At 37.7% G+C, this 25180-nt stretch overlaps 1 protein-coding gene across 6 annotated transcripts in view; it reads left to right on the top strand.

Moving 5' to 3' along the window:
- Window positions 1-6691: 6691 nt before the first annotated feature.
- The window catches only part of nr4a3 (nuclear receptor subfamily 4, group A, member 3), a 38962-nt gene continuing 20473 nt past the window's right edge, over window positions 6692-25180 (top strand). Inside the window, exons 1-5 of one of the 6 annotated variants that reach the window (XM_022679571.2) lie at window positions 6700-6984; window positions 7109-7163; window positions 10497-10664; window positions 11608-11689; window positions 17630-18453. In XM_022679571.2, the coding sequence (XP_022535292.2) occupies window positions 11626-11689; window positions 17630-18453 (888 nt within the window). In that variant the 5' untranslated portion in view covers window positions 6700-6984; window positions 7109-7163; window positions 10497-10664; window positions 11608-11625. Of the gene's footprint in view, window positions 7164-8598; window positions 9876-10496; window positions 10665-11607; window positions 11690-17629; window positions 18454-25180 lie in introns of those variants that run through there. The other 5 variants (XM_022679574.2, XM_022679564.2, XM_007229456.4 and 2 more) reach the window with 5 other exon arrangements.

Genomic DNA, 25180 nt, shown 5'->3' on the forward strand with positions numbered 1-25180 from the left:
TCATAGTAGAGGCCTGTGGCACTGCTTTGGCTGCTGTGTAGTGATGTGTAGTGTGTAGTGTATGATTGTGGGTTTGTTTTCTGGATCTGAATCCAACTCTCGGTTCCTGGACCTGAAGTGAACCAACGAATCATTATTAACTACTTAAACAAACTTAAAAGTACAGTTTTCATTGTGGAGCAATTGGGTATCCGCTTGTTCCTCTTTCAACAAGATCAAAGTTGGGTACAGATCTGCCCGATAGCTAGCTAATGTATTTTATTTAATTATTTTAGTGAACTCCACAGATGATTAAAGCGTGAGCAAATGAAACACATCTAAAAAATATTATTTAAAAATGTTTCTTTTTTCTTTTCAGTATTTTCAAACACAATGTTAAAACACATTTTTTTTATTCATTTTGAGATTCATGCTCTCAAACCCTACTAATGTGCAGACTAAGCCTTCCACCTCTCCTTATTCTGTCTGGCATGATATTAAAAAGCTGATTGAACATGTGTGTTACAGTGTGTCTCCCTGCTCTGTTTACTTCTCACTGCACACCTTAAATACAGTGAACTGAAGTGTGGAGTCAAAGCCTTGAACCAGCTGACCTACTCTCACTTGGCAGACCATCAGCAGGGGCCGGGGGAGGTCACAGCGAGGGGAATCTAAACGCACACACATACACACACACACATACACACACAAATATACACAACCTTTCCACAAGCTCTGACGACGTGGGACAAGTCTCACCAGCTTCCTCTCAGAGCTGCAGGACTGAGCTCTACATACAGCTAAACATAAATAAAGTGTTTACATATTTAGCTACAGCCTCTACTGTAGGAATAAGGGTCTAACCTTTATTTTGGCAGGTGAAACAGCTAAAGGTAAAAAAAAAAACTGTAGTATAAAGTTTTTATTCATTTATACCAACAAAACTTAAGCTATCTATAAGCATAAGTAGTGCTAAAAGACTCTGGGGGGGGGGGGGGGGGGGGTAGTTAACCAGAGGTGGACAGTAGCAAAGTAAGTGTAATTGGTAGCTGTACTTAAGTAGTATTTTGTGACTTTTTTGTGATTTTGTGTTACTAAAGAAGATAACATACTCCTACATAAGCAAATAAGAGAAATTTTAGATTTACTGGTGTCACAGAATCTGACAACCAATATGAAACAACTAAGTGCATAACTTAGCTTACTTGTGTATTGTTAAGACACATACACTGATTGCAACTCTTCCAAGTGTGGCATTATTCCAATGTTGTATAGCCATGAACTGCCATAAATTGTAACAGTTGTGCTGCTGATAAAATATCAAGGTAGAACACAACTAAGCTACACTTAAATCTTTTTAAACTGTTTAAAAATACATTAAACAGCAAATAATAACAAATTCTATATCTAACCAATTATTTGACTAATTTATTTTTACCACTCCCATTTCGAATTTAAATATCTTACTTTTCTAGGAGGCATACAAATGTAACATTTCTAAACAAAAAAAGCAAGCACACCAAATGTCAATTTAATTTTAAACCAGTTTTGACTTGATTATACACTAATTAATGACATTTTAAAATACGCTGATAAAGCAAAAATCATGGAACTTTTACTTTCTGTACATATGTAAATTACTATTAGTGCAGCAATATTTTCCTTGTTATAAATAACTATCTCTACTTTACCTAAGGTACAAGGTCTGCGTACTTCGTCCACCACTGAGTCATTTTCAGTTGACTGAAGTGAGGAGGCACAGCCTTGACCCAGCTGACCTACTCTCACTTGGCAGACTGTCAGCAGGGGCCGGGGGAGGTCACAGAAAGGGGAATCCCAGGGACAGTGTGAATTACAGTGGAGATATGTGGAATTGCAATTTCTAATAGATATCTGAAACTGAAATTACAGATTATAGAGTGAAATTCTATGTAAATCAATGGTAACATATAGAATTGAAGTTGCTCCTGAGAAGCTGAGGAGCTTCATTGACTTAAACGATCTGTTTTAATTTTTTAACAGTCAAACTGCTGAAGTAAATAAACGTTAAAGCACATAAAAAAATATCAGAGTAAAAGTATTGAACTCCTCCAATATTTGTAGAGAGGTAAAAGTACTCCAGTAGTGAAGTAGATCTACTTAGTTACTCTACATCTCTGGTTGTTCTGACTAAATAAAAAGTAATCTTTCCTTTTCTTGAGAAAATTATAGTGTGTTTTTTTAATACTATGGCATTTTATTACTTAATGTATTGTCAAGTTTTGGCCAATATATAATACTTCATTATTTAAAAGCAGTGTAAAATGTGAAACTCATATATTATATACAGCATTGGAAAAAAATAAGAGCCCACTTCAGTTTCTCAATAAATTTTTTTGATTGTGCTGTTTATAGGTATATGTTTGAGTAAAATAAACATTGTTGTTTTATTCTATAAACTACAGACAATGAATCTCCCAAATTCCAAATAAAAATATTGTCATTTAGAGCATTTATTTGCAGAAAATGAGAAATGTCTAAAATAACAAAAAAAGATGTAATTTGGTAAAATCAAAGAATCTAGTCATATTCAAGTGGTCTCTTATTTTTTCCCAGATCTGTAGATGTATTACACACAAAGTGATCAGATGACATGTCTCTCCAAACCATCACTAATTGTGGAAACTTCACACTAGACCTCAAGCTGTGTGTCTCTCCACCATTTCTCCAGACTCTGCTCCCCTTGATTTTCAAATGAAATGCAGAAATAACTGATGGTCAGTGATGCTTTGGAGAGCCATGTCATCTACTGGTGTTGGTCCACTGTTTTTTTTACCAAGTTCAAAGTCAGTGTAGTGTTTTCATTTCATTTTCCAGCAGGACTTGGCACACTGCCAACTCCGCCAAAAGTAGCAACTGGTCTTATATAATATTCTATTTTTTGAGACATTTATTTATTTATTTTTTATTAACTGTAATAATCAATCAATCAACAATAAAAGAAATGAACACTTAAAATAGATCACTCTGTGTTTATAAAACATGTATATAATATGAGTTTCACTTTTTAAACTGAATTACTGAAATAAACTTTTCAATGATATTAATTTTTTTAGAAGCACCTGTATAAGCTTCAGCAGTATTGAAAGGTTTAAAGGTTTAAAGTAGAACTAGAGGTGCTCCTGAGGAGCTATTAGCCTCAGCTCAGCGCTCACTTCTCTTAAGTGAGTTAAAAAGTGAAAACGGATTTTTTTAACAGTCTGAATTTCAGCGTTTAGGCTCGTTGTGCCTTTTTAAGAAGCCAAACAACCGAAAGAGCCAGTCAGCTAGCCTAGCCAGCGTTATCTAGTATGTGTATATGTCCTCCGACGAACCGCTGAAGTAAATAAAGCCTTTAGCCGCTGTAAACCCGGACCGAGTGGCTAAGCTAAGCTAACAAACGCTAAACTAACCGAAGCCCAGCGGCGAGTCAGCCCTCAGCTAACGGTCTCCCGTTACAGTACCGGGGCTATCATGAGGTTGTTCCCTGGCAAGAAGAAACGGGGACACGCTTCCGCTAAAAATACCTGTCTACGACTATATTTGGGTTGGCTGGAACACAATCAAATGTCTAAAATAAACGGACCCGCCCCGCCGCACTGAATGAAGGATCCGCTATCTCACACCGCCGGGCCGCCCGCTGCTAAATTTAGCAACAGCGCTTGCGTCAATCACGCGCCTCAGTGCGTCAAGCCCTCGCCCCGCCCCCGCTCGCGTACCATTGGCCAGAATTACACCACGGCCTGGACTCTACGCGCGCCCTGATTGGCCCGCTCTGATTTACGGCGGGTCGCAGGCGACGCCGGGCTCCTTTAATCGCTCACTTAGCCTGCGCGCCGACACGCTTATTCCCCCAAAACAATAAAAATAAACTCAGCACTGCCCACCTTTTTATAGCTCGACACTTATTAAAAATAAAACACGGGAAGAGCTGTTTGTGACAAATTTAAAACCCATGTTTACGCAGCTGATATTACATTAAGGCGGCCAGCCAATCAGAAGCTGCCTCTCTGCTCTCCGTGCACATCACTTGTTGCATTCCATATGCTGAGGTCCCTATATAAATACATTTGTTGACCAAAAAAAACACACTCCATAATAATATTAATAGTATTCATGAAAATTATGATCTCATGCTCCCTGAACCACTCTTTCACAATTCCAGCACCATATATCCTGGAATTGTCATCTTGGAATATGCCCGTGCCATCGGGAAAGAAATAATCCATTGATGGATTAACCTGGTCTATATTCAGTATATTCAGGTAGTCAGCTGACCTCAACTGCAGCAACCCCAGAGCACCTATAATTCTCTCTCTAACCTGACTAAACACTTCAAACTTTTAAAAAAAGTTTACCTTTATTTTTAAGCGTTAAATTGGGTCTCTGAGTGGTTCGGCGGTTCTAAGGCACTGCCACTATGAGTCCGAAGAAGAGCACAACTGGCCTAGCTCTCTCTCTCTGGGTGAGTAGATGGCGCACTCTCCCCACATATTACATTACTCCCAAGGCAATGTTGGTCAGCACAGGTGTCTGTTAGCTGATGTATCAGAGCTGGCAGTGCTTTCCTCTGAGCGCGCTGGCTACAAAGTGATGCTGCATCAGCAGCAGATCAAAAAGAACCGTTGGCTGGTTTAATATGTGTTAGAGAAGGCATGTGCTAGTCTCTCCACCTTCATAGTGTTGGGGCATTACTAGTGATAGGGGGAGAATTAATTAATTGTTTGGGTAATTGGCCTATTAAAATAAGGGAGAAAAATATATATATAACAAATAGTTTTAAACAACACAGCCATGGATAAGCATAGCTCTCATTACACATGGGTTGATGCTGCTTATACTGATATGTGTTTAGACCAGCACAAATGCCCAAAAGTGGCCTTAGGTAAGTCTTGACAATTAAATAAATGAATTAAAGTCCTAGATAGTATGTGCCAAAACATTTGCATAGAGTACAAAAACAATACTGGGTCCCTATCAGAATAGGAACTGAAGACCAGTGGTCAAGCAGCTCAGATGTGGTCACCAACTGAGGCAAATTAAATTAAACCCCGAAAGAATTGAGGAACAAGACCTACATCAAAGGTAAAATGAAACTGAGGGCAAATTCACTTTGCTTCAATGGACTGCTCTTGAGAACAACAGAAAGACTTACAGTTTAAGTTTAAACTTACATCAGATTTGGAGTTTGAAAGCAAATAAGCTAAAGATACACAAAAAATCTCTAGGCTTTTTTGATATATGAATAAATAAGAAACTTTATATATACATTTGTTTAAACACATTTTGAAAATAAATAAGTTTCTGATATTATATCATACAACTAAAACAGATCACCAGTTTAATGGAGCATTATAGTAACAGATGCTGGACATACTCATACTATAAAGACCCAATACTATTTTTGGCAATAGGGTTACTTGCATCATTAGAAGCGTGTCCAAACTTTTGACTGGTACTGTACCTTATATTCAGAAACTTCATAGCTGGCACACAACCAACCTTCAAAGTTTAAATGAAGTTGAAATAGGTTGAAATAAAGTCAGTTGTTGTTTCAACACTGCAACAACGTTAAAACAACATGTAATGTTACATGGTTGTGCAAACATTGAAATTTTAATGGTGAGTCAACATAATGTCCTCAACATTCTGCCTTTTGAATTAGCATTTTACATTTCACCAGAATACATTTTTTTTTACTTTTGAATGAAGGGATGAAAATAGTGACTTTAATTTGATTTGCAGTAATTGCTTTTTAATTTGGCACCAATTCTTCAACATACCTGGGGGGAATGATTATGATCATTTTTTTTTTACTTTTTTTTTTTGTTTTTGAGATCAGATGTTGAATCAGATTGGTAGCGGTGGGTAACATTTTTTATACTCAGCTTTGCTACAGTGATACAAGTTTATTCTTAACACTGTTAACATTGTTAAAACCATTGGATATTCTCATTTTAGCTACTTGTAGAAATTGCTTTTTTGTAGGTGTATATTTCCTACTTCTCATAGATGTATATTTATAGAGAGAGAGAATAAAAATCAAATTGTTCGTTTTTTATCATCGCATACAGGTATTTTTTCCACATCCTGGATGTGAGATTTGATTTATCAAATGTTGAACGTGCGATGTTGAAACAAGTTTGCCATATCGATGTTGATTCAATCTTTAAAATCGACACCAAATCCAACGTTGATTCAACCATAACATCAAGGTTGATTCAACGTTGAAATGCTGAGCTGGGTTGGCATTATAGTAATTGTAATTATAGTAATGGTAATTATAGTATATATTTGGGATGCACTTAAAGTAGCAATACACTGATTATATATGCTTTTTGGGCTACTCTCTCATCAAAACTAAACTAAATATATACGTTAACACCTTTAAACACTTTCTTAACTTCCTTTAAAACTAGCAAGTTCATAATAATAATAATAATAATATCAGACCTCTAAGGAAACCAACGTGGTTTCAGCTCACTTGCCCTACCGCGCCGTTTTCACACTGTAAAAGTCCCTGAGTCAGAGAATCAACGCCCACTCTCTCTCTCTCTCTGTCTCTTTTTCTGGCATGGATTGAGCCTGTGTGTGTGTGCGCGCGACTGTGTGTGTGTACAGTACTGGCGAGCTGACCGGGGGTGCGCTGCGGAGCGCGGGCGCGCGCGCGCGCTCTACGTCACCTCTCCCATGGCGTCACATTGACGTAGCGCATACCAGGCTCGCTATGTTAGAAGGCAGGCGGCGCATAAATGTGCTATTAGACTTGGAGCGGCTCTCAGCAGCGCGGCACATAAACACACACTCACACACAGCCCGGGCGCAGAGTGCGAGCTGAGCGCGGCACGGCTCCTCTCTGCTCCCGCACGGACTTACTGCACTCTCACAGAGAGCACTACCAGATCGGGAAAGAGAAGGAAAGCAGAGAGAAAGCTCAATTACTTTTTATCTTTTTTTAATGAAACCTCCTCCTTCACTTTGGCTCCTGTAAGACTCCAACTTCATTCAAACTTGCCGTTTGTTCGCTTTAAAAAAAAAAAACCCTTTATTACTCTTTCTATCATTTTTCTCTCTTTCTCCCTCACTTTGCACTTCTGTTGGATATGCACAGGGAATTACTAGGGCTGTAACATCACATGTAAAGACGGAACCGCTACAGCAATCATGTAAGTCAGCACGCTTTTAATAATATCCTTATATTATTATTCATTATTTTTTATTGTATTTATTTATTTATTTTTTTTTTACTTTTCTTTTATTATTTTAATTATTTTATCATACACAAAACACAAACTCGTGTGCTTCACTTTTTGTTTCGTGCCCGTTATCTGTTATTTCTCGGTGCTAGCAACTTTATGGTCCGCGTGCTCTTACCGGAGACCTGTTGAGTTAGTTGAGCGCTCGAGCCGCACCGGCAAGTGCGCGCGTGGATGTGTGTATGTGTCCATGTGTGTGTATGTGTGTGTGCGGGGACATATGTTTACATATAGGCTATTGTCAATGAGTGTGTACATGTATGTTTGTGTGTGTATATATGTCTGTTTACATGTGTTTATGTGTATGCATAAATATATGTATATGTACATACATATACACATATATGTGTGTGCTTGTGTGTGTGTATACATGTGTTTGTTAATATAGGATATATACAGTATGTGTAAAAAGATATACATTTGTGTATGTGTGCATACATATTTCTGTGTATATATATGTCTATATGAGTACATGTGTTTGTACCATGAGTGTATAGGCTGTAGAATATGTGTGTATAGCTGTATATATCTGTGTGTTTATGTACCTATGTGTGTAAATATACTGTATGTGTGCATAAGTGTGTGTATGTATGTATGTATGTGTGTCCACGTGTGTATATTGTAGGTGTACATGTATGTGTAAGTTTATGTGTGTGTGTCCATTTGTGTACTGTATATATACATATATGTGTCCATGTGTTTGTGTGTATGTGTGTGAAAGTCGAGCCGGTTCGCACGCGGGCTGCTCTTGGTCGGCGCGTCCGTCGCGCGCTCTTCAGCTCCTTCTGGTTGTCATGGAAATAGACGGCGCTGGAAAAAGGACGCACGCGCCGTTTTTGTTCCCCACTCTCATTATTATAATTATTTTTATCATCATTTTTTGTATCAGCATCAGTGTCATTAGCATTCATACCATCATGATTATTCCATTACCACTGCTCGTGTTTCCCTTTTGCATTGTTTTTGTATCATCCTCTTGTGACGTAGCCTTTTTTATCTTTTCTCTTCTTCTTTTTCATTGTTTTTACTTATTCTCCAACACACTCTTTCTAAACTAGACCCTAGACTATACCATCCTATCTCTGCCTACTCTGCCCAACTGTACCATTTAGTGCCACCCTAGCAGCAGCACCGGGCCTTATCAGCGCCTCTCATCAGTGTGTTTGATAAGGAGTGACATAAAACTGCTGTAAGGTGGTGTTAGGGTGTGTGTGTGTGTGTATATATGTGTGTATGTAATACAGTGTGAATGTGTGTCATGGACATCCCATCAACTGCCGCATGAAGTGATCACTGCATACACACACACACGCTCACGCGCACAGCAGGCCTAGACCGAGTGACCTGTGGCCACTGACCTAGGGCACGTTTGGGGTGTGTGAGTGTGAGAGTGAGAGTGTGTGTGTATATATGAGAGAGTGTGTGTGAGAGAAAGTATTTGTGTGAGTGTTTAGGTTTAGGTCAAGAAGAGCCAGAGCTGCTGAGGGGAAAATAGCCCACCCTCCTTCCTTAAGCTGTCCAGACCCAGTTAATTTACTGTACTTGTGTTATTTTCTCTCTCTCTCTCTCTCTCTCTCTCTCTCTCTCTCTCTCTCTCTCTCTCTCTCTCTCTCTCTCTCTCTCTCTCTCTCTCTCTCTCTCTCTGTGTGTGTGTGTGTGTGTGTGTGTATCCAGCCCATTCCTTTCTCAGTGCTCTGTTTGCTGGGAAGCCTCTCTGCCTTATTGAACGAGGAGACGAGCGCGTGCTTACGGGCACTGTCTCGGTTCTCTGGGTTACGAGGGGCTCCACACACACACACACACACACTTTCTCTCTCACACACACACCATGTGTGCCAGTTTATTTATCTATCCTGCACTCTCGACCACAGGCATTGCCCCTCAAAAGAGACCACCAAAAAGATTGCTGGATAGACCACCAGGCCTACTCCTCTATAGCAAGTTTTAAAGAAAAAAACTTATAACAGCTGATCAGAGAGATAACCAGCAATAACTGAGGCTTTTCTGAACAGTCTGAGGTACAGAAAGTGGGATAATCCCACTCAGACCCTTTCATAGCCCCCCATTCAAACAGCGAGCTGGTTGGTGTTTATAGCGCTGTGTTATTTCTCAGTCCGCCAGAGGGTGCTGCTCACTGTACAGTGCTATCCGCTATACACAGGTGGAGCGCACTGTTCTGAAATACAACTGGGCTGCATGCTCAGGAGCGCTGACACCACACTCACACACACACACACTCACAGGCTCTCTCTCACACACCACTGTACATTAAATCCAGACACACTCCTAGAGCTCCTTAAATCAGGGCGAACACGAACGATCGCGCTCCTCCAACCACAGAGACGCTGTATTAAATACGATCCGCTGTATTATTTTTACACATCAACTTTTTAAACAGCATTTTGCTCAACTTTACAACACTTTTCCCTCAAATTATTTTTTATATCATATCTCTGAGCGTGCGAGTGCATTTTAATAGCCTTTCGTTTTTTTTCTAAACTCGATTTGAGCATTTTTTTATTTGTTTTATCGCTTACTTTTGTTGAAGTACAATTTTTAATCGTGCATGGCTACATTTCGATGCATTTCTCGTGCATGCGCGCGTTTTAGCCTCTCTGCAAGGTAAATATATGGATTGTTTTAATATGATAGTTTCTTTTTCTAGAAATAACTGCATTGAAATGACTCAGTATGAGATATTGATTTTTGTTATATATATCTTTTATATATTATGTGTGTTTTAACTTCAAGCTTTTATATATTTTTTATATTTAAACTAATTCACTACAATGTTGTTGTTTGTATAGATCCAGTCTTTTTTAAGTTATTTTAAAGCTTATTTTAGAAGCTTTAACCTATTTAAAACGTGTTCTGTAAATGTTCTAAATAATTATTCTATACAAAAACATGAATTTGTGTATTTTAATTTATGTATTTAAATGCTTAATGGTTATATTGTCTATAGATAGATGTATAGATAGACCTAATGATTGTTGAGCTATTCCTCAGTATACTGTCTAAATCTCATGTTTCTTAGAGTACAGCTCACTTCCTCTATTTACTATTTACAGCATGTGTTTGTAATATAGTACATGTATCTGTAACCTTTTTGCTTAAAGTGAAGTTCATCTCGTCTATTTACAGTGCGTAAAGTCAGTCAATCTCCCTCCCTCTCCCGTTCTCTTTCTCTCTCTCTCTCTATCATCTCTCTCTTTCTCTCTCTCTCTCACTATCTTTTTCTAGCCCCCGGTTCGGAAGAGCGCGTGCAGCCGAGCTGTGAGTCCGAGTCCCAGGACACTTGCAGCGCCGCGCGACCTCAGCCGCGAGCATCAGCATCAGCACTAGAGCCCCGCCGCGTGCCCGTCCCGCGCGCCACACCGAGCACGATTCAGCGAGCAAAGGGTCCACCAGGTACCGGCGCTGTACCTCTCTTTCTCTTTGTCTTTCTGTGTTTATCTCTCTGTCAGTGGCTATATTCGTGTGTCATGTTTTAAAACGCAGGCATACTGTGACTATCTCTCTCTCCCTTTCTCTCTCTCTCTGTTCCAAACTGCTTTTAATCGCAATTCTCGTGTTTATATTTGGCTGCGTGTTGGCTAATTGTTCTGGATCATGTTCCAGGTATAAAAGCTAGGTTACTTGCTTTAAAGTAATAATTCAAAGTTTTACCAATTGACTTCACAGTAACTGCTGTGAACTTATGGTTGAAATATATGCTACAAGTTTATCTGCTACAGATATAAAAAATATAGATTTTCGGGCTTGTTTTAGTACTTTTTGTCTGTTTGGAAAGAGGATCGTTGCTGTGCGTAATTACGCACGGCGCGCAAATTGTTTATTCAGTCTTTTTAGTTCTGCTCAATATATGTATATTGTTATATTGTTACTTATCTCATTTGTTGTTGTACAGAAAGTGACCAGGAACCAGATTTAGAGAACAGATATCTGTGTGTGTGTGTGTGTGTGTATGTTAAAGTGTGTGTAGTAAGATATAAGCAGAGCTGCAGTTGGCAGCTTGGGAATGGATGGGGTCACCTTTAAGGCTGGGTTTTTGTAAAAAAATATATACAAATGTGTATAAATATGTGGAGCTCAATATTTGCCTCCACAACATCTATAGAACAGTTGTGTTTGTGTGCTGCTGCTGTTTGGAGAGGTGTGCGCGCACTTTGCGCATGAATGTGTCTGTGCCATGTGCAGGTTATATAGAAGCTGTTTTACTTTATAAACATCTTTCTGATTGATCTCAGGCTCTCATGTATCTGTGTGTGTTTGTTGTGCGCGTGCTGTGTGTACCTGTGTGTGTGTGTGTGTGTGTGTGTGTGTGTGTGCTGGTTGATCTCTTGTCTGTTAGATCTATGGCATTGAGACAATGAGCAGGAGAGCAGAGTTATTGGAGCAGCTGCGTTTTGTCCATCTAAAATGCACCCCTCGAGGTCAGACCCTCTCCTGCCTCCTGCCTTCTAAAGTCCCTCTAAACAAGCTTGTTGTGTGTATCCCTGCCTGGGGGCTTTCTCTGTTGCATACACGCTCTTACACTCACACTTACACTCTCTCTCTCTCTCTCTCTCTCTCTCTCACACACACACACACACACACACACTCACGCTGGCCTGTTTGGTGCGCGCTCTCGGGTTGACTCAGTGTTGGCGCGTGGAGCTCAGGGTTGGGGTTTGAAATTTTTGAGTGATTGTTTTTTTTTTTTTAAAGAACTGAGCCAAGTGGAATTTGCCTTTGTGTGAGTGTGTGTGTGTAAGAGTGTGTGGGGTCTCTCCTTTTGCCAGTCCAGCAGGAGGAACACTGGCAGAAACCTATTTAGAACTTCTCTCAAACGTTTCCCTTTTACACCGGCCAGTACTAATGTGACATATGAATTTTTTTTTCAAATACCAACAATGTTTTCTTTAAAGCTGCAACAACAAATAAGTATTTTTAATCATTATTTTTATCAACTTAAATTTCACAAAACAACCTCACAGGCTTTTTGAAAATAATTCAAAAAAGTCGAATAACACAAATCGATTCTATCCACTCCGTCCCCACTTTTCAAAACATTGATTTTTAAATCAATTTTAGCTTCTCAAATCTCACTTTATTGACTTTAAAAATATAAATCGACATTGGTCAATCTAATGTCAGTTTATTTCGTATTGAAACTTGTATAAATATGAAAATGTAATTTCAAAATAAAATGTAGCCTCTCAAATAACAGACATTTAAACCGATTTCATCTAAAACATGTACTCTTTTTAAAAGTAAATAAACTTAATATTCAAAGCAGTTTCAAACCTTACTTTATTGTATTTTAAACAAAATATAAATTTTTAAATCGATATTGGCCAATCAAATAGCAGTATATTTACTTTTATTATCACAATATGAAAAAAAAAATAATTTAAAAAATAAATCGATTTTAGCCAGTTATCAGTTTATTGTCATTTAAAAACGTTTTATAAAAAAATATTTTTAAATCAATTTGAGTCACTTTAGCTGTGTAACTGTATAACAGTGTAAAAACTAAATCTGTTTTATTTAAAACATCATTAAAAAAGTTTTAAACCATATATTAACATTTAAAAATGAATATAAGCCACACAATCCTTAGGTTACTGGCTTTGTTAACAATACAAACCTCAGGCATTTTTATTTAAGTGAAAGCATTAAGGTTTGCAGTGCAGACACTTAAATATAAGTTAAAACCACAGTTTAGATTAGATAGTTTTACTGTGGGTTTTAGCCACATTAGCCTCAATCTGCCATCAGCACAGTTTCTAGTATTTGAAAGGAAGAAAACGTCCTGAACTTTATTTCTAATTTAAGTAGAAAATTACTAAATAAGTTTCATTACAGAAGTCCAACAGACTATTCCCTGAGCTGTTTTAAAATATGGTCAGTTAAATCGGATTACTGCATAAATTCTGAGCCCTTTAGAAACAGTCCTGTAATAATAAATAAAGAGCACTTCATTTCTTCATTTACTGTTTCCCTGCAGTTCTCCAAAATCAGCTAATAAACGAGAGTGAAAGAACACTGCATTTATATTCCCCAGCTTTTATTACACAAACAGCTCACACTTTGCTGCTCAAACACTCACACGTGTGGAGAAACGCGCGTGCGTGTGTGCGAGTGTGTGTGTGAATGAGAGAGAGAAGGAGGATGAATGAATTTGACACGGATGAAGCAGTGCAATAGCTGAGGGAAGTGTGTGGGTGTGAGGTGGGTGGGTGGATGATGGTGGGGTTGCAGTAAGAAACTTTGAGTCATTCTTCAAAAGCTCTACGTAACGCGGGACACTTTGACGTCACTCAGCTCGTTCCCCCTCCGCGTGCGTGAAACGGACAGAAAGAAGCGCGCCAACTTCATCACTGCGCTCTGCACGCGCTGCATACTGCCACTATCAGCCTTTCACTATTGTTACAATAATAATAATAATAATAATAATAATAATAATAATAATAATAATAATAATAATAAACATTACTGTGTAAAAGTTTTAGGCACCTGTAAAAATTAGAATAAAGTAATTTCTTATCTAATATTCTTTCTTAAATATTCCTAATATTACAATGAATGTTCTTACAGACAAATAAAAAAAACATTTCTAAAACTCTCCTTATGAGAGTTTAGTATTATGTATTATATTTAAAGTTATCATCATATCAACAACTGTTTAATGTGCTGTGTACCAATGCTTAATGCTTTAAAATTAAATATCATTCAAATCAAATAGTAAACCCAATTATATCAGTTATATATATTCACATGGCATGAATACAGCTCTGACGGTGACTATAAAAACCTAGGCACACAGTCCCTAATAGTAATAAAAACACAATACATACAAAATAAATAAAGTACAGGAATAGCTGTTTGTTTACAAGTTATTAATATAAAACTATGCACAGATACATATGTGAATATTACTGTTTATCTTTTACCAGCTGCTGATGGAATTTAACACATCTGCTTATGCGCTGGCAGAAGGCATCTAAGATAAATCTGGAACTAAGTTTTGTTCCTCACATTAACTCACAAGTTAAACACTACTTTCTTCACAATAAGAAATATTGTATTTAAAAGAGATAAGAAACATTGTCAGCTTTGTATTGCACTATGTTGCACTTTCAATAAAAACTTGATTACAAAAAAGAGAGAGATATTGTATTACATGCATCTGCAATAATCTGATCTGATACAGTGTGTGTTTTTACAGTAACAACTCTCTTATTGCAGAGATAAATTATTTACAAATTGTTTTAAAATGTGTCTAAACTTTTGCACTGTTTTGTTTATAATTTACTTAAATTAATTCAATATTATTTTATTTTATTTGAAAATAAAATATTTTTTAAAATAAACATATTATAAGGCTAAAAATACAGGGCAGAAACGTCTACTTATCTAACAAAACACACACACACACACATAACACACACAGACGACAGAAGTAGGCTTTGGTGGACTTAATAACAGCACTAGTATGTAGAGTCAGTAGTCAACAGTTATAGGTTTATAGGTCATATGAGTCCTGTAGGCGTAAAAAGTGTGGAAAGTTACACTGAAATGATGGGTCAGCAGTTTGGACATAAATACTGAAACTCATATTCACAATATGATAACACTATACATCTTCAAACACTACATGACTAACTCTCGGAGCAGTAACGTGGGCCAGAGCTGCTGTGTGTGTGTGTGTGTGTGTGTGTGGTGCTATTTCACACAGGCTAAACGGTGCAGTCTATAAGTAACTGGACATGGACTTGGTGTGGGTTGTTTTTTTGGCTCAGTACTCCAACACAGGACTTGATCTGAAACAATGACTAATAACTACGAGGATACATTAAGTAAAAGTAAGCTTTTTATGCTTCTTTTACACTTTTATGCTTTTTACCACACATAATTAGACACATGCATTAATCTACCTGTTTATATGTGTTCAGACATGTCACCTTTTATTGTTTGGTTGTAAATCCTTTGCATTTGATGACTGCCTGGAGTCAACACCCACAGATCTTCACTGGTTATGCTCTGCCAAGCCTGTAATACAGCGTTCTTCAGTTCCTGCTTGGGTTAGGGTGTCTTGGCCTTTTGGTGTGACCTTTCAAGTCAAAAACACGTTCATCAGAGTTCCTCCTGTACGACTTGGAAAATCATGAATATATTCCACTTTTCGGCTGAGAAAAACCTCAGTCTTTGGTGTCCACCATCATTTTCTTGGTTTAATCAGCTCAGATGTTTCAATTCAAGATTAAAAATTTCAGAACTGCATATTTAAATGCCATCCCTGTGAACCAAAAGCAGTCCCTTGTTTCGTCCCATTCCCATCACTTTGTTGGAGATTCATCTTCATGTACAAAAACCACCCTTGAACTCTTTTCTGTCCATTTTGACGAGTTATGAACTGGCCTCACTGTTCCTGAGGTCTACCAACAGCCTTTATCTTGTGGTAAACCTTTGAAGGTCACGCTGGTGTGCTCTTTGCTTCATAGTCGTTGACACATCTACAGCTACATCCTGGAGATTGTCGACTAAGCAGCCGACGTGACAGTTTGATATATCAATATGTTACATCTTACACTTATGGTTTCTTAAGGATGGAACAATTTATAATATGCAAAATACAATAAGTGTTTATTCTTGTGACATAGACAAGGTGAAATAATATAATATAATATGGTGTACCCAGTATGGATGAAATTACATTTGGGATTCTACCTATTTTACATGATTATACAAATCAATAGTTAACATGTAAACTATTCTATGAATATCTTAAAGGTCAGTGCAAAAGTCATGACATTTGGCACATCAGTGCATAAAACATATGCAGGTTCACTAATGAATTTGGGTTAAAAATTGACCACTGGATCCCATCAGCACAAATGTAAATTGCTTTACAGTGATTTTCATGTAAAGCTTCTTTTTATTCTTCGCTTTATTCTCACTCATTGCTTTGTGTCAAGTCCAGTGTGTTGGAGTACAGAGCCAAAAAAGCACAGATTTTTTTTGTTCACTGTCCGTTTATTTATGGTCTGCATCGTACAAGCCACGCTAACCTTCATTCCCATAGGAATGTATTTCTGTACTAACTCTTCACTAACAGAATGAACCAAGGCCATGATGCTGAGTGGCATCTTATCCTCACTGATTTAACCCCTGTAGAACTGTATTTCTTATGGTCTGATCAATAAATCAAAGCTTAATAGTCAGGTACACTCTTAAAAAATAAATTATTTTAGAGTAGATTCTTGGTTTGTATATAAAGTTCCAGAACAGAATATTTGATTGGGTTCAGACCTTAGTTATGTACAAGCAAAGGTTTGATAACTCTCCTGTTATGTTGGACTGTAAGGACAGTCTGTGATCCTCCCAAGTCAGTTAAACAATTCAAAAGTCAGTCAATTAATATTTTTGTCTTCAGCTTTACCTTAATATTTTATTTAATATAAATATAATCAGTTTTATGTGTTACTGAACCTTAACTCTAACAGATTATGGTTTACATCTGTTAATTCACACTTATTGTGATTTATTAAATAAGTGAATAAATAAATAAATATTTGCCGTCAATTGGTCAAAAGTTTTAACTTTTCAAGCCAAACCGACCGAAAAAATATGTGCATAATAAACACATTTGCACACAACAGGGGGATTAAACCTGGTTAATTTAAGAACCATCAATTAGAAAAGATTTTGAGAAATAAATATATAGTTCTCTGTGGCATATCAAATAACTGATTTTTAAGAGTGTATCTGCTCATTGCTGTCATGCAGAAACCCTGTGTCTTCTAAAAAATCAACTTTAGAAGTGGAGGAGGGAGGAGGAGGAGGAAAAGACTTTCTAACCTTTCAGAGAAAGTCAAAATAAAAAGATTTGGCAGCATTTCTATTGGTCCATTGGTTCTATTGGTACAGATGTCAAAATCTGTGAAAAAGTTAAAATGGCAAAAATGGAGATACAGGGTTTACAGTGACAGCATCATGACATTTAAATGGAATGGAATTGTATTGAAAATGAATTCGGTTTTCTGACAAATCAATAAACACCTATATCGTCACTGTTTAAAACAAAAAAGCTATAGTCATTTAATTCTGTCATTTTGGAGCATTTGATTTGATTCATTCATTATAAAACTTTCACATCATGTGAACAGCACCTGCTGTGCCCACATTATATAGAAAATAACAATAACAAAGAGATTTTTTATATGCTTTTTCGTTTTTTAACAGTGATGATTATGCAATTGCACTTGCTTTACTGGCTCTTGCAGTTTAAGTGCTTTTTATATTTTAACCATTTAGATGTACAAAACTGTTTCTTCACCACTCTTTCTTCTTCTTCTCTCTCTCTCTCTCTCGCTCTCTTTTTCTCACAGACATGCCCTGCGTTCAGGCCCAGTACGGCCCTGCGCCCCCCGGTTCCAGCTACTCCGCCCAGTCGTTTGGTTATCACAGCGACTACAGTGCTGACCTCATGTCGGACTACGCCAAGTGCGAGCTCGGCGGGGGCGAGATCTCGGCCGCCGCCGCCACCACCTCCCTGCCCAGCTTCAACGTCTTCGTGGAGGGAGGCTTTGAGCCCAAGCCCTCCTGCCTGTACCAGCTGCCCCCTCAGCGGCCCACCATCAAGAAGGAGGAGGAGAGTTACCCTCCCATGTCGGTTTCAGAAGATGCTATAGGCGGCTCCATGTACTTTAAGCAGTCGCCGCCCTCCACGCCCCCCACCCCGCTGCACCCCGGCCCGCCAGGTGCGTCCTCCTTCCTGTGGGAGGAGACTCACCTGCCCCCCGTCCCCCAGCCCTGCCTCATGGAGACCTCCCTGAAGGGACCTCGTTTTTCCCACTTCTACGAGCCCTCAGCCCCCTCCTCCAGCGGCTACGACACACCCATGGGCCTGCAGCTCCGTCCCGAGCGCTCACCTTCATCCTCCTCCTCTTCCTCACACCCACCACCCAGCCTGGACTCTCACGCACACACTCACGCGCACGCGCACTCGCACATGTACCCGCTGAACATGGGCAAGCCCATGTTCCGCTCCCTGGGCATGGGCCCGTGCCCGCCCTCACTGCTGGGGGAGAGCCTGCCATCGCCACCCAGCCGGGCCAGCTCCGGGGAGGGCACGTGCGCAGTCTGCGGAGACAACGCGGCTTGCCAGCACTACGGGGTCCGGACGTGTGAGGGCTGCAAAGGCTTCTTTAAGGTAAGAAATGATCAATTATCATGTTATACCAACAATTACAGCTCTGGAAAAAAAATTTGAATGAGTTTCTCTGATTTTGCTATTTATAGGTTTAAGTTCCAAATATAACTCTATTTAATATTGTCATATAGATCATTTATTTGCAGACCTTAAATAACGCCAAGCAAACAAGTTCATAATGTTTTAAGAATTTAAGAGCTCAGAAATCAATATTTGGTGGAATAACCTTGGTTTTTAATTACAGTTTTATGCATCCTCCTCCAGTCTTACACACTGCTTTTGGATAACTTTATTCCACTCCTGGTGCACAAAAACAAGCAGTTCAGCTTGGTTTGATGGCTTGTGATCATCCATCCTCCTCTTTCTATTTGGTAAAATCAAAGAAACTATTTTTTCTAGAGCTGTATAGATGTCTGAATAGGAATATTTAGTAAGTTAGAGATAAAATACACATCACAATAAAAGTGGTGCAATTTGATTATATTGCGATAAATTGTTTGATTGCTGGTTTGTTAGCAAAAGTAATACGTTTAAGTAGGTATGCCAGAATAAATATTTATGATATATTGAAGATAAATTGTCCCAGAAATAATTGCAATAAATAACATTTATTATTAAGCCATATAAGGCATTGATATTACCTTAGTCAATTATTACACATATTCTGACATTGAAATTGGGATAATAAAATGTTTTAAAAAAGAAAGTAATTAAAATGTTTTAAAAAAGAAAGTAGTTAAAATGTTTTAAAAAAGAAAGTAATTAAAATCACAGTTTTAAACAATATTAATATATGGGCTTGTTGACATGAATTAGTTTAAAATCTCCTCGATAAGTAAACACAATAGGCAATATTGCAGTCAGCAGTAATTATTGATGTCATATCCATATGTTGTATGATTAATCAATACATCATTATTGTGACAGGCCATGGTTGCATAACAAAGCAGGGCTTACATTGGCTAATAAGTTAATTAAGTCATTTTACCATATAAAACACAAAAAATATACTGATATACTGTGTAACAAAAATGCACAGTTCATTCCCTCATACAGCTCATTTACAGGAAATTAAAATAGAGTGTATGATCAGATCGGTATCCTTAACAGTTTGTCCCTTTTATTTTAGTACAATACATTACAACCAATCAGAACATTTACAGGTCATTTAAATATGTCATTCTTAAAGAAATGAAATAATTGCATGAAGCAATACAAGCAGTAGCCTGCTTTATTTTCAGTGAGTAGAAAAGTTGCCAAAATGTCATAATAAAATAAAAAATAAAAATGCCCACTTCAAATGCATGAGTACCTCTCCAAACATTTGTAGGTACCTCCTGTAGTTTGAGCCACAACATTTGTATCTACAAACTGTATTGTAAATCTGTCTACATGATTTACTGGCCAGCATAGCAAACAATAAACTCCAAATAAATACATTTCTTGCTCTATTTTTGATATTATGCTTATGAAAGGTAAAATAAACAGAGAAACGTGATTTTAAAATGGTGCCCAGAGAGTCATTTAAAACAGAGCAAACTGAATATATAAGGAAAGGTGGCATTCAAATGTGTGCCCTTTATTTGTAATCTCCTGAAGCTCTGTACAACGTTTATTGTGTTTTTGGCCAATCATATTGTGTTGAACTGTGCTGTGACGGTGCTGTTGTGTCGTTTGTTCATGCCACCATGGTGGGTGTTGCTAATTGTGTATTCATTAGTGCCCATTAGTGTTGTTCTTGGTGTGAGTGGAGCTTTTGGCTGAAGAGCAGCAGGCTGCTCCAGCGTGCCCGCAGAGTGTGATGTTCAGGGTGAACCCACTATTGTTACACACTCTTCAGGCTTTATAACCAAGGCCGTAGCCCACTTTGTTAAGAGAAAGACTTGTTGTTGAGAGCAGTGTGTGCGTGTGTGTGTGTGTGTGTGCGCGTGTGTGTGCATGTGCATGCGTGTGTGTGTGTGTGTATGTTCAAGTGCCACTCTTTTCAGGAGTTCATATGGTAGCTCATAAGTGAATGAATGTCATTTATTATATAATGACATTAATTGGTAATAAATAGCAGTAATAATAATAGATTAGTAACAGCTGTAATAAACAGTAATAGTAACAGTAGCCAGTTGTTAGAGAGTGGTATGCAACTGTGCCATAACTTTGCTCAGCGGTTTCTTGAACATACTGGCTTGAAAAGAGTGTGTGAGTGTGTGTGTGTGTGTGTGTGTGTGTGTGTGTGTGTGAGTGCCCTCACAAATCGTCTGACCGGCGGTTGCCACGGTGCCTGTGAGGGTCATCTCCCCTGGCGACCAGTAAGAGGTGTGACAGAGGCGCACACTTAAAATACAGCAGCCTGGAGCGCTCGCAGCCACACACACTCATACACACACACTCTTTCACAGACACACACTTACACAGACACACAAAAAGACCAACAGCGGTTGGCAAAAGCAGGATGTTTCAGAGCTTTCACAAAAATAGTCTTTCAAAAATGAAAACTATATTCCTTAAACATTAAAAAATAAATAGCATGTATGGACTTTATCACCACAACATAAAGCGCACTTGCATTCAGGGATGCTCAATGATGTTGGAATCATATTGTTTATGGGTTGAAAGTTGTTTTATAAATTCTCAGCAGATAGCTAATTAGCCAATTAAGGTGTCTGATACCCTACAATTTACTGTACATGCTGTGGAACACATATGCATGGATGTTTTGACTCTATAATGGTTTGATGTAATTTTTCCCATTAATTTTGACCCTATCTGCAACAGCCACTAAACAGATTGACCAATCACAACAGAGGTCATATACATATATTCAGCTTGATACAACATATTTAAATGACACCTTACTTAAATTCCAAGAGAAAGTCAAAGATTGGAAATCCAAATGGTCATTCAAAAATTTTATGAAATAAAAATAATATTTTTCTTTCCCATCAGTTAATTAAGCTGTCTTGTTATTATGTAAAATATCAAACATCATAGTGTGAATATACTGTATTCTCTGTATATACAAAATAAAGTTAAACCCACATACATATAATATATGGCTGTTTTAAGTCTACTTTGGATGTAAGCCACAAACATGACCGCAGTTATATCCATATAAACCCACCACATTTATAGCCGTTATAGCCCCCAACCCCCCCGCCCACCATACAGCTCATTTTCATATTTGGTATATGTAAAAATGCAATAATGATATATGATATTGGAATCATATTGCAGGTATGAACAGTGAAAATATTATCAACAAATAACATATGTTACATTTTGCCTGATATTTGAAATGAATATTTGCTGACATATTTATTATTCATTAATAAAGAAATGGTTATGTAATGCTGGACTGCTGAAATAAATCTGCATTATTCATTATTTTACTGCTTACTTTTGTAACTCTATTAAATGTTATATCTCAGTAAAGCTTTTTAAAAAAAATACTAATGTATCAACATCTTCAGATGTGTACATTATAAAATAATAGGTATCAGCATCAGCCTGCACTTCCAATATCAGCACATGCCTAATTGCAGTCAGTGGTAGTATATTTTCAGTTTGTAAGACGCTTTGGTCCATTTTCTTGTATTACAAATGTGTTCACACCCCCCTGCTTTTTTCCAAAGCTGAAAATGAACACAGGGAACAGAAGAGAGAATAAGACATAAAGAGAGCAGCAGAAAAGAAAAGCAAAGACAAGACAGGAGAAGGCCAATGTGGAGAGAAGGAGACAAACAGAGGGTGAGAGAACACGAGAGAGGGGGAGAGAGAGAGAGAGAGAGAGAGAGAGAGAGAGAGAGAGAGTGGTGGGCCAGAGATAATTGAATATGGCCTGTGGTCTGGCGCTGAAATAATTTATCCCTGTTCAATTAGTTTCACAATTTATTTTTATTTAGTAATTAATAAAAGCAGGGGTTGGTGGGCCTGAGGCCTTAGTGGCCATCACAGCAAGAAACACACACATACACACCACACACACACACAGTAATAAATGACAGCCACATTTGTGGCAGACACACACACAATGGCAAGTCTGAGACAATCAATGGACATATTTTACATATTGGGAAGAAGGAACGATTAGCATAGCTCCATGCAGACAGACAAACAGACTATTTAATTATTCCTGAACGCATTAACACATAATACAAACATTATTAGTGAGTGCATTTTAATGCAGACTGCCCATTTCTGTGCGCAGATGACTACCATTCTTTTAAAAACACCTAATGACGTCTTTTCAGCCAAGAAAGCTTATATGTCGTGCAGTTTTGAATATTCCTGCTTATTTTAAATAAATTACAGACATAAAATATGCAGCTTAATGGACCAGACATATTGTTCGATATACATACTGGGCCTGTGTTAATTGCTGATTCATTGTGGGCTGTTGTTTTTTTTGTATTTCTCCCATTAACATGTACCAACGGCAATTTCTGCACTAAATGCTCCATATAAATGATAAATACATGCCCATTTTATTGCTGCATTGAATGGCAGTAAATATCAGTGCATACTTTTTTAATTTCTCTGTTTCACTCACTCCGCTCTTTCACTCTTTATTCTTGGGTTTTTTGTAGTTGGCCGAGTGAGTCATAGTGTGCCGTGCGTGAGAATATTTATTCAGAATATTTACCTAATGGAGAGGCAGGAGAGACTGGCTCATTCACAAACCCCCCCACACACACATACGCACACACACACACACACACCATAAGCCGCAGACTTGGAAAAACTTGACTCCTTTCACAGGACTCTTGCGTTACTCTGATGGTTACTGGATTGCGCATGCGCTCATGAGTGAATGAGTGAGCATCATTCTCTCATATTTGTCTGTGTGTATGTGTCAGTCTCTGTAAAGCACTATACAAGCTGTATTCATGTGGCCTGTGTGTAAATATGTGTAGAGTCCCTTAGATAACAACAGCTAGCCCAGATTTAATTACTGTACGCATGTACACTTAAAAACGCACTCTTATATTCAATATACTAATAGTGGATTTTGCTAGTGCTTTCTGCCGTTACTAATAATAATTATAACACTAAAATCTTTACACAAATTGTGTCAGACAACTTTGTACCAGTTTACAATCATAGAATTTCTATTTTAAGAAGCAAAAATTAGCAAAAATTCAGCATAATGTAATTGGTCAATGAACCCAGATGCAGTCAGTCAGTAAAGCCTTATTTGAAATATGATGGGAGAAACAGGTTAACACTAGTTACAAACACTGGGTTTTACTGTGACCAGTCTTTCATTACTCATTAAAGAAGTGAAAAACGTGACGTAAATATGTAAAAAATGTAGTAAAGTGTATCATGTAATACAAGCTACATCTTAACCTTATTTAAACATTTTAGCCAAAACCAGAACAAAATTATAATTCAGCACCAAACTAAGCCCAAGCAAAAAAAACTAAACTTTCAGAATATGCTTTATACATATACGGTACAAACATTGTTATTTTTTACCTATTTTTACCACACGACATGGCACTAAAAATATAAGAAAAGATTCTTCTTCTGACTGAAGCTGAGAAAATATTTCTGCCTGTTGTTCCAAGTAAACATACTGCTTCACAGAGTGAGGCTGAGCTGTTAAAGAGCTGTCAGATAAAAAATATTCCCAGTTAAATGGCTAATTAAAGCTGAAATGGATTGTTTAATTTTATTTTGGGTCAGTGCTGGCATTTGGCAGATGTGTTTCACTGACTGGGTTGAATGATGTTAGGAATGGCTGCAGTAGTAGCTTTAAATATTGAAAAAATGACTTTTTTTAACATCCTGACGTGCATAATTTCATTGAATTCAATTCTCTGCATTTAATTTTTGTATTATATTGACAGCCCTACAGCGTATTTAATTTGATATATGCAATTCTGATCTGTATTGAGTGCATTTACATATAACATTTACATTACCTATTCATCTGACAGTCATTTAGCCCCATCCATTCATTGTGATTTATACATATTGTCACTCTCTGACTAAATGGCAGTTTTACATGAGAAGAAAGAAGCTTTTTTACTTTTTCAATGGAGTTCTAAAAATATTTAGGTTTAGGTAATTTAGCAGCACTTCTACTGGTTCTTTTATCACACCACAAATGTAATCTAAATGTAAACACAATTTAAATACATATATAAATGCATGTATGTGTACAACCATGTGTATGTGTGTTTGTGTGTGTGCATATATGGTGTTGAGCACAAAGCACAAAACAGGGCAGGCAAAATCATAACATAGATCATTTATATATGTCAGCCATAAAGCCACAGTAATCATAATTCACTTCAAATTTATTTATATGTTGTTTTATTTATGTTTTAACAGCGGGTTTCTGCACAGCTAAACGGAAACCCACAAACTAGCCTGTTTAATTCAGAGGATGGAAAAGGCCTGTGTAAAAATGAATTATGGCTGTTTTTGGCACTTAGGTCCATATAAATGTTATAAGTGGACCTCAGGGAAAAGAAATAAAAGATGAGAAAAACGCAGGATACGGATCCTTTAAACGGCAGGGCCTCCTTAGTTCAGATGAACCCAGCTCTAATAGGGCTAAATATGGGAAGTGATAAAGGAAAGCTGAAACGTTAATAAAAGGCACATGCAGAGGTTTAGTTCCATGCACAGGCTCAGGCTTAGGTTAAAAAATAGAGATATACAGAGATGGCAGGCACTCACATATTACAGTGCACACACACTTAACCAATTAATGATGACCCAG

This window comes from Astyanax mexicanus, chromosome 1 (assembly GCF_023375975.1).
Source record: "Astyanax mexicanus isolate ESR-SI-001 chromosome 1, AstMex3_surface, whole genome shotgun sequence".
NCBI lineage: Eukaryota > Metazoa > Chordata > Actinopteri > Characiformes > Acestrorhamphidae > Astyanax > Astyanax mexicanus.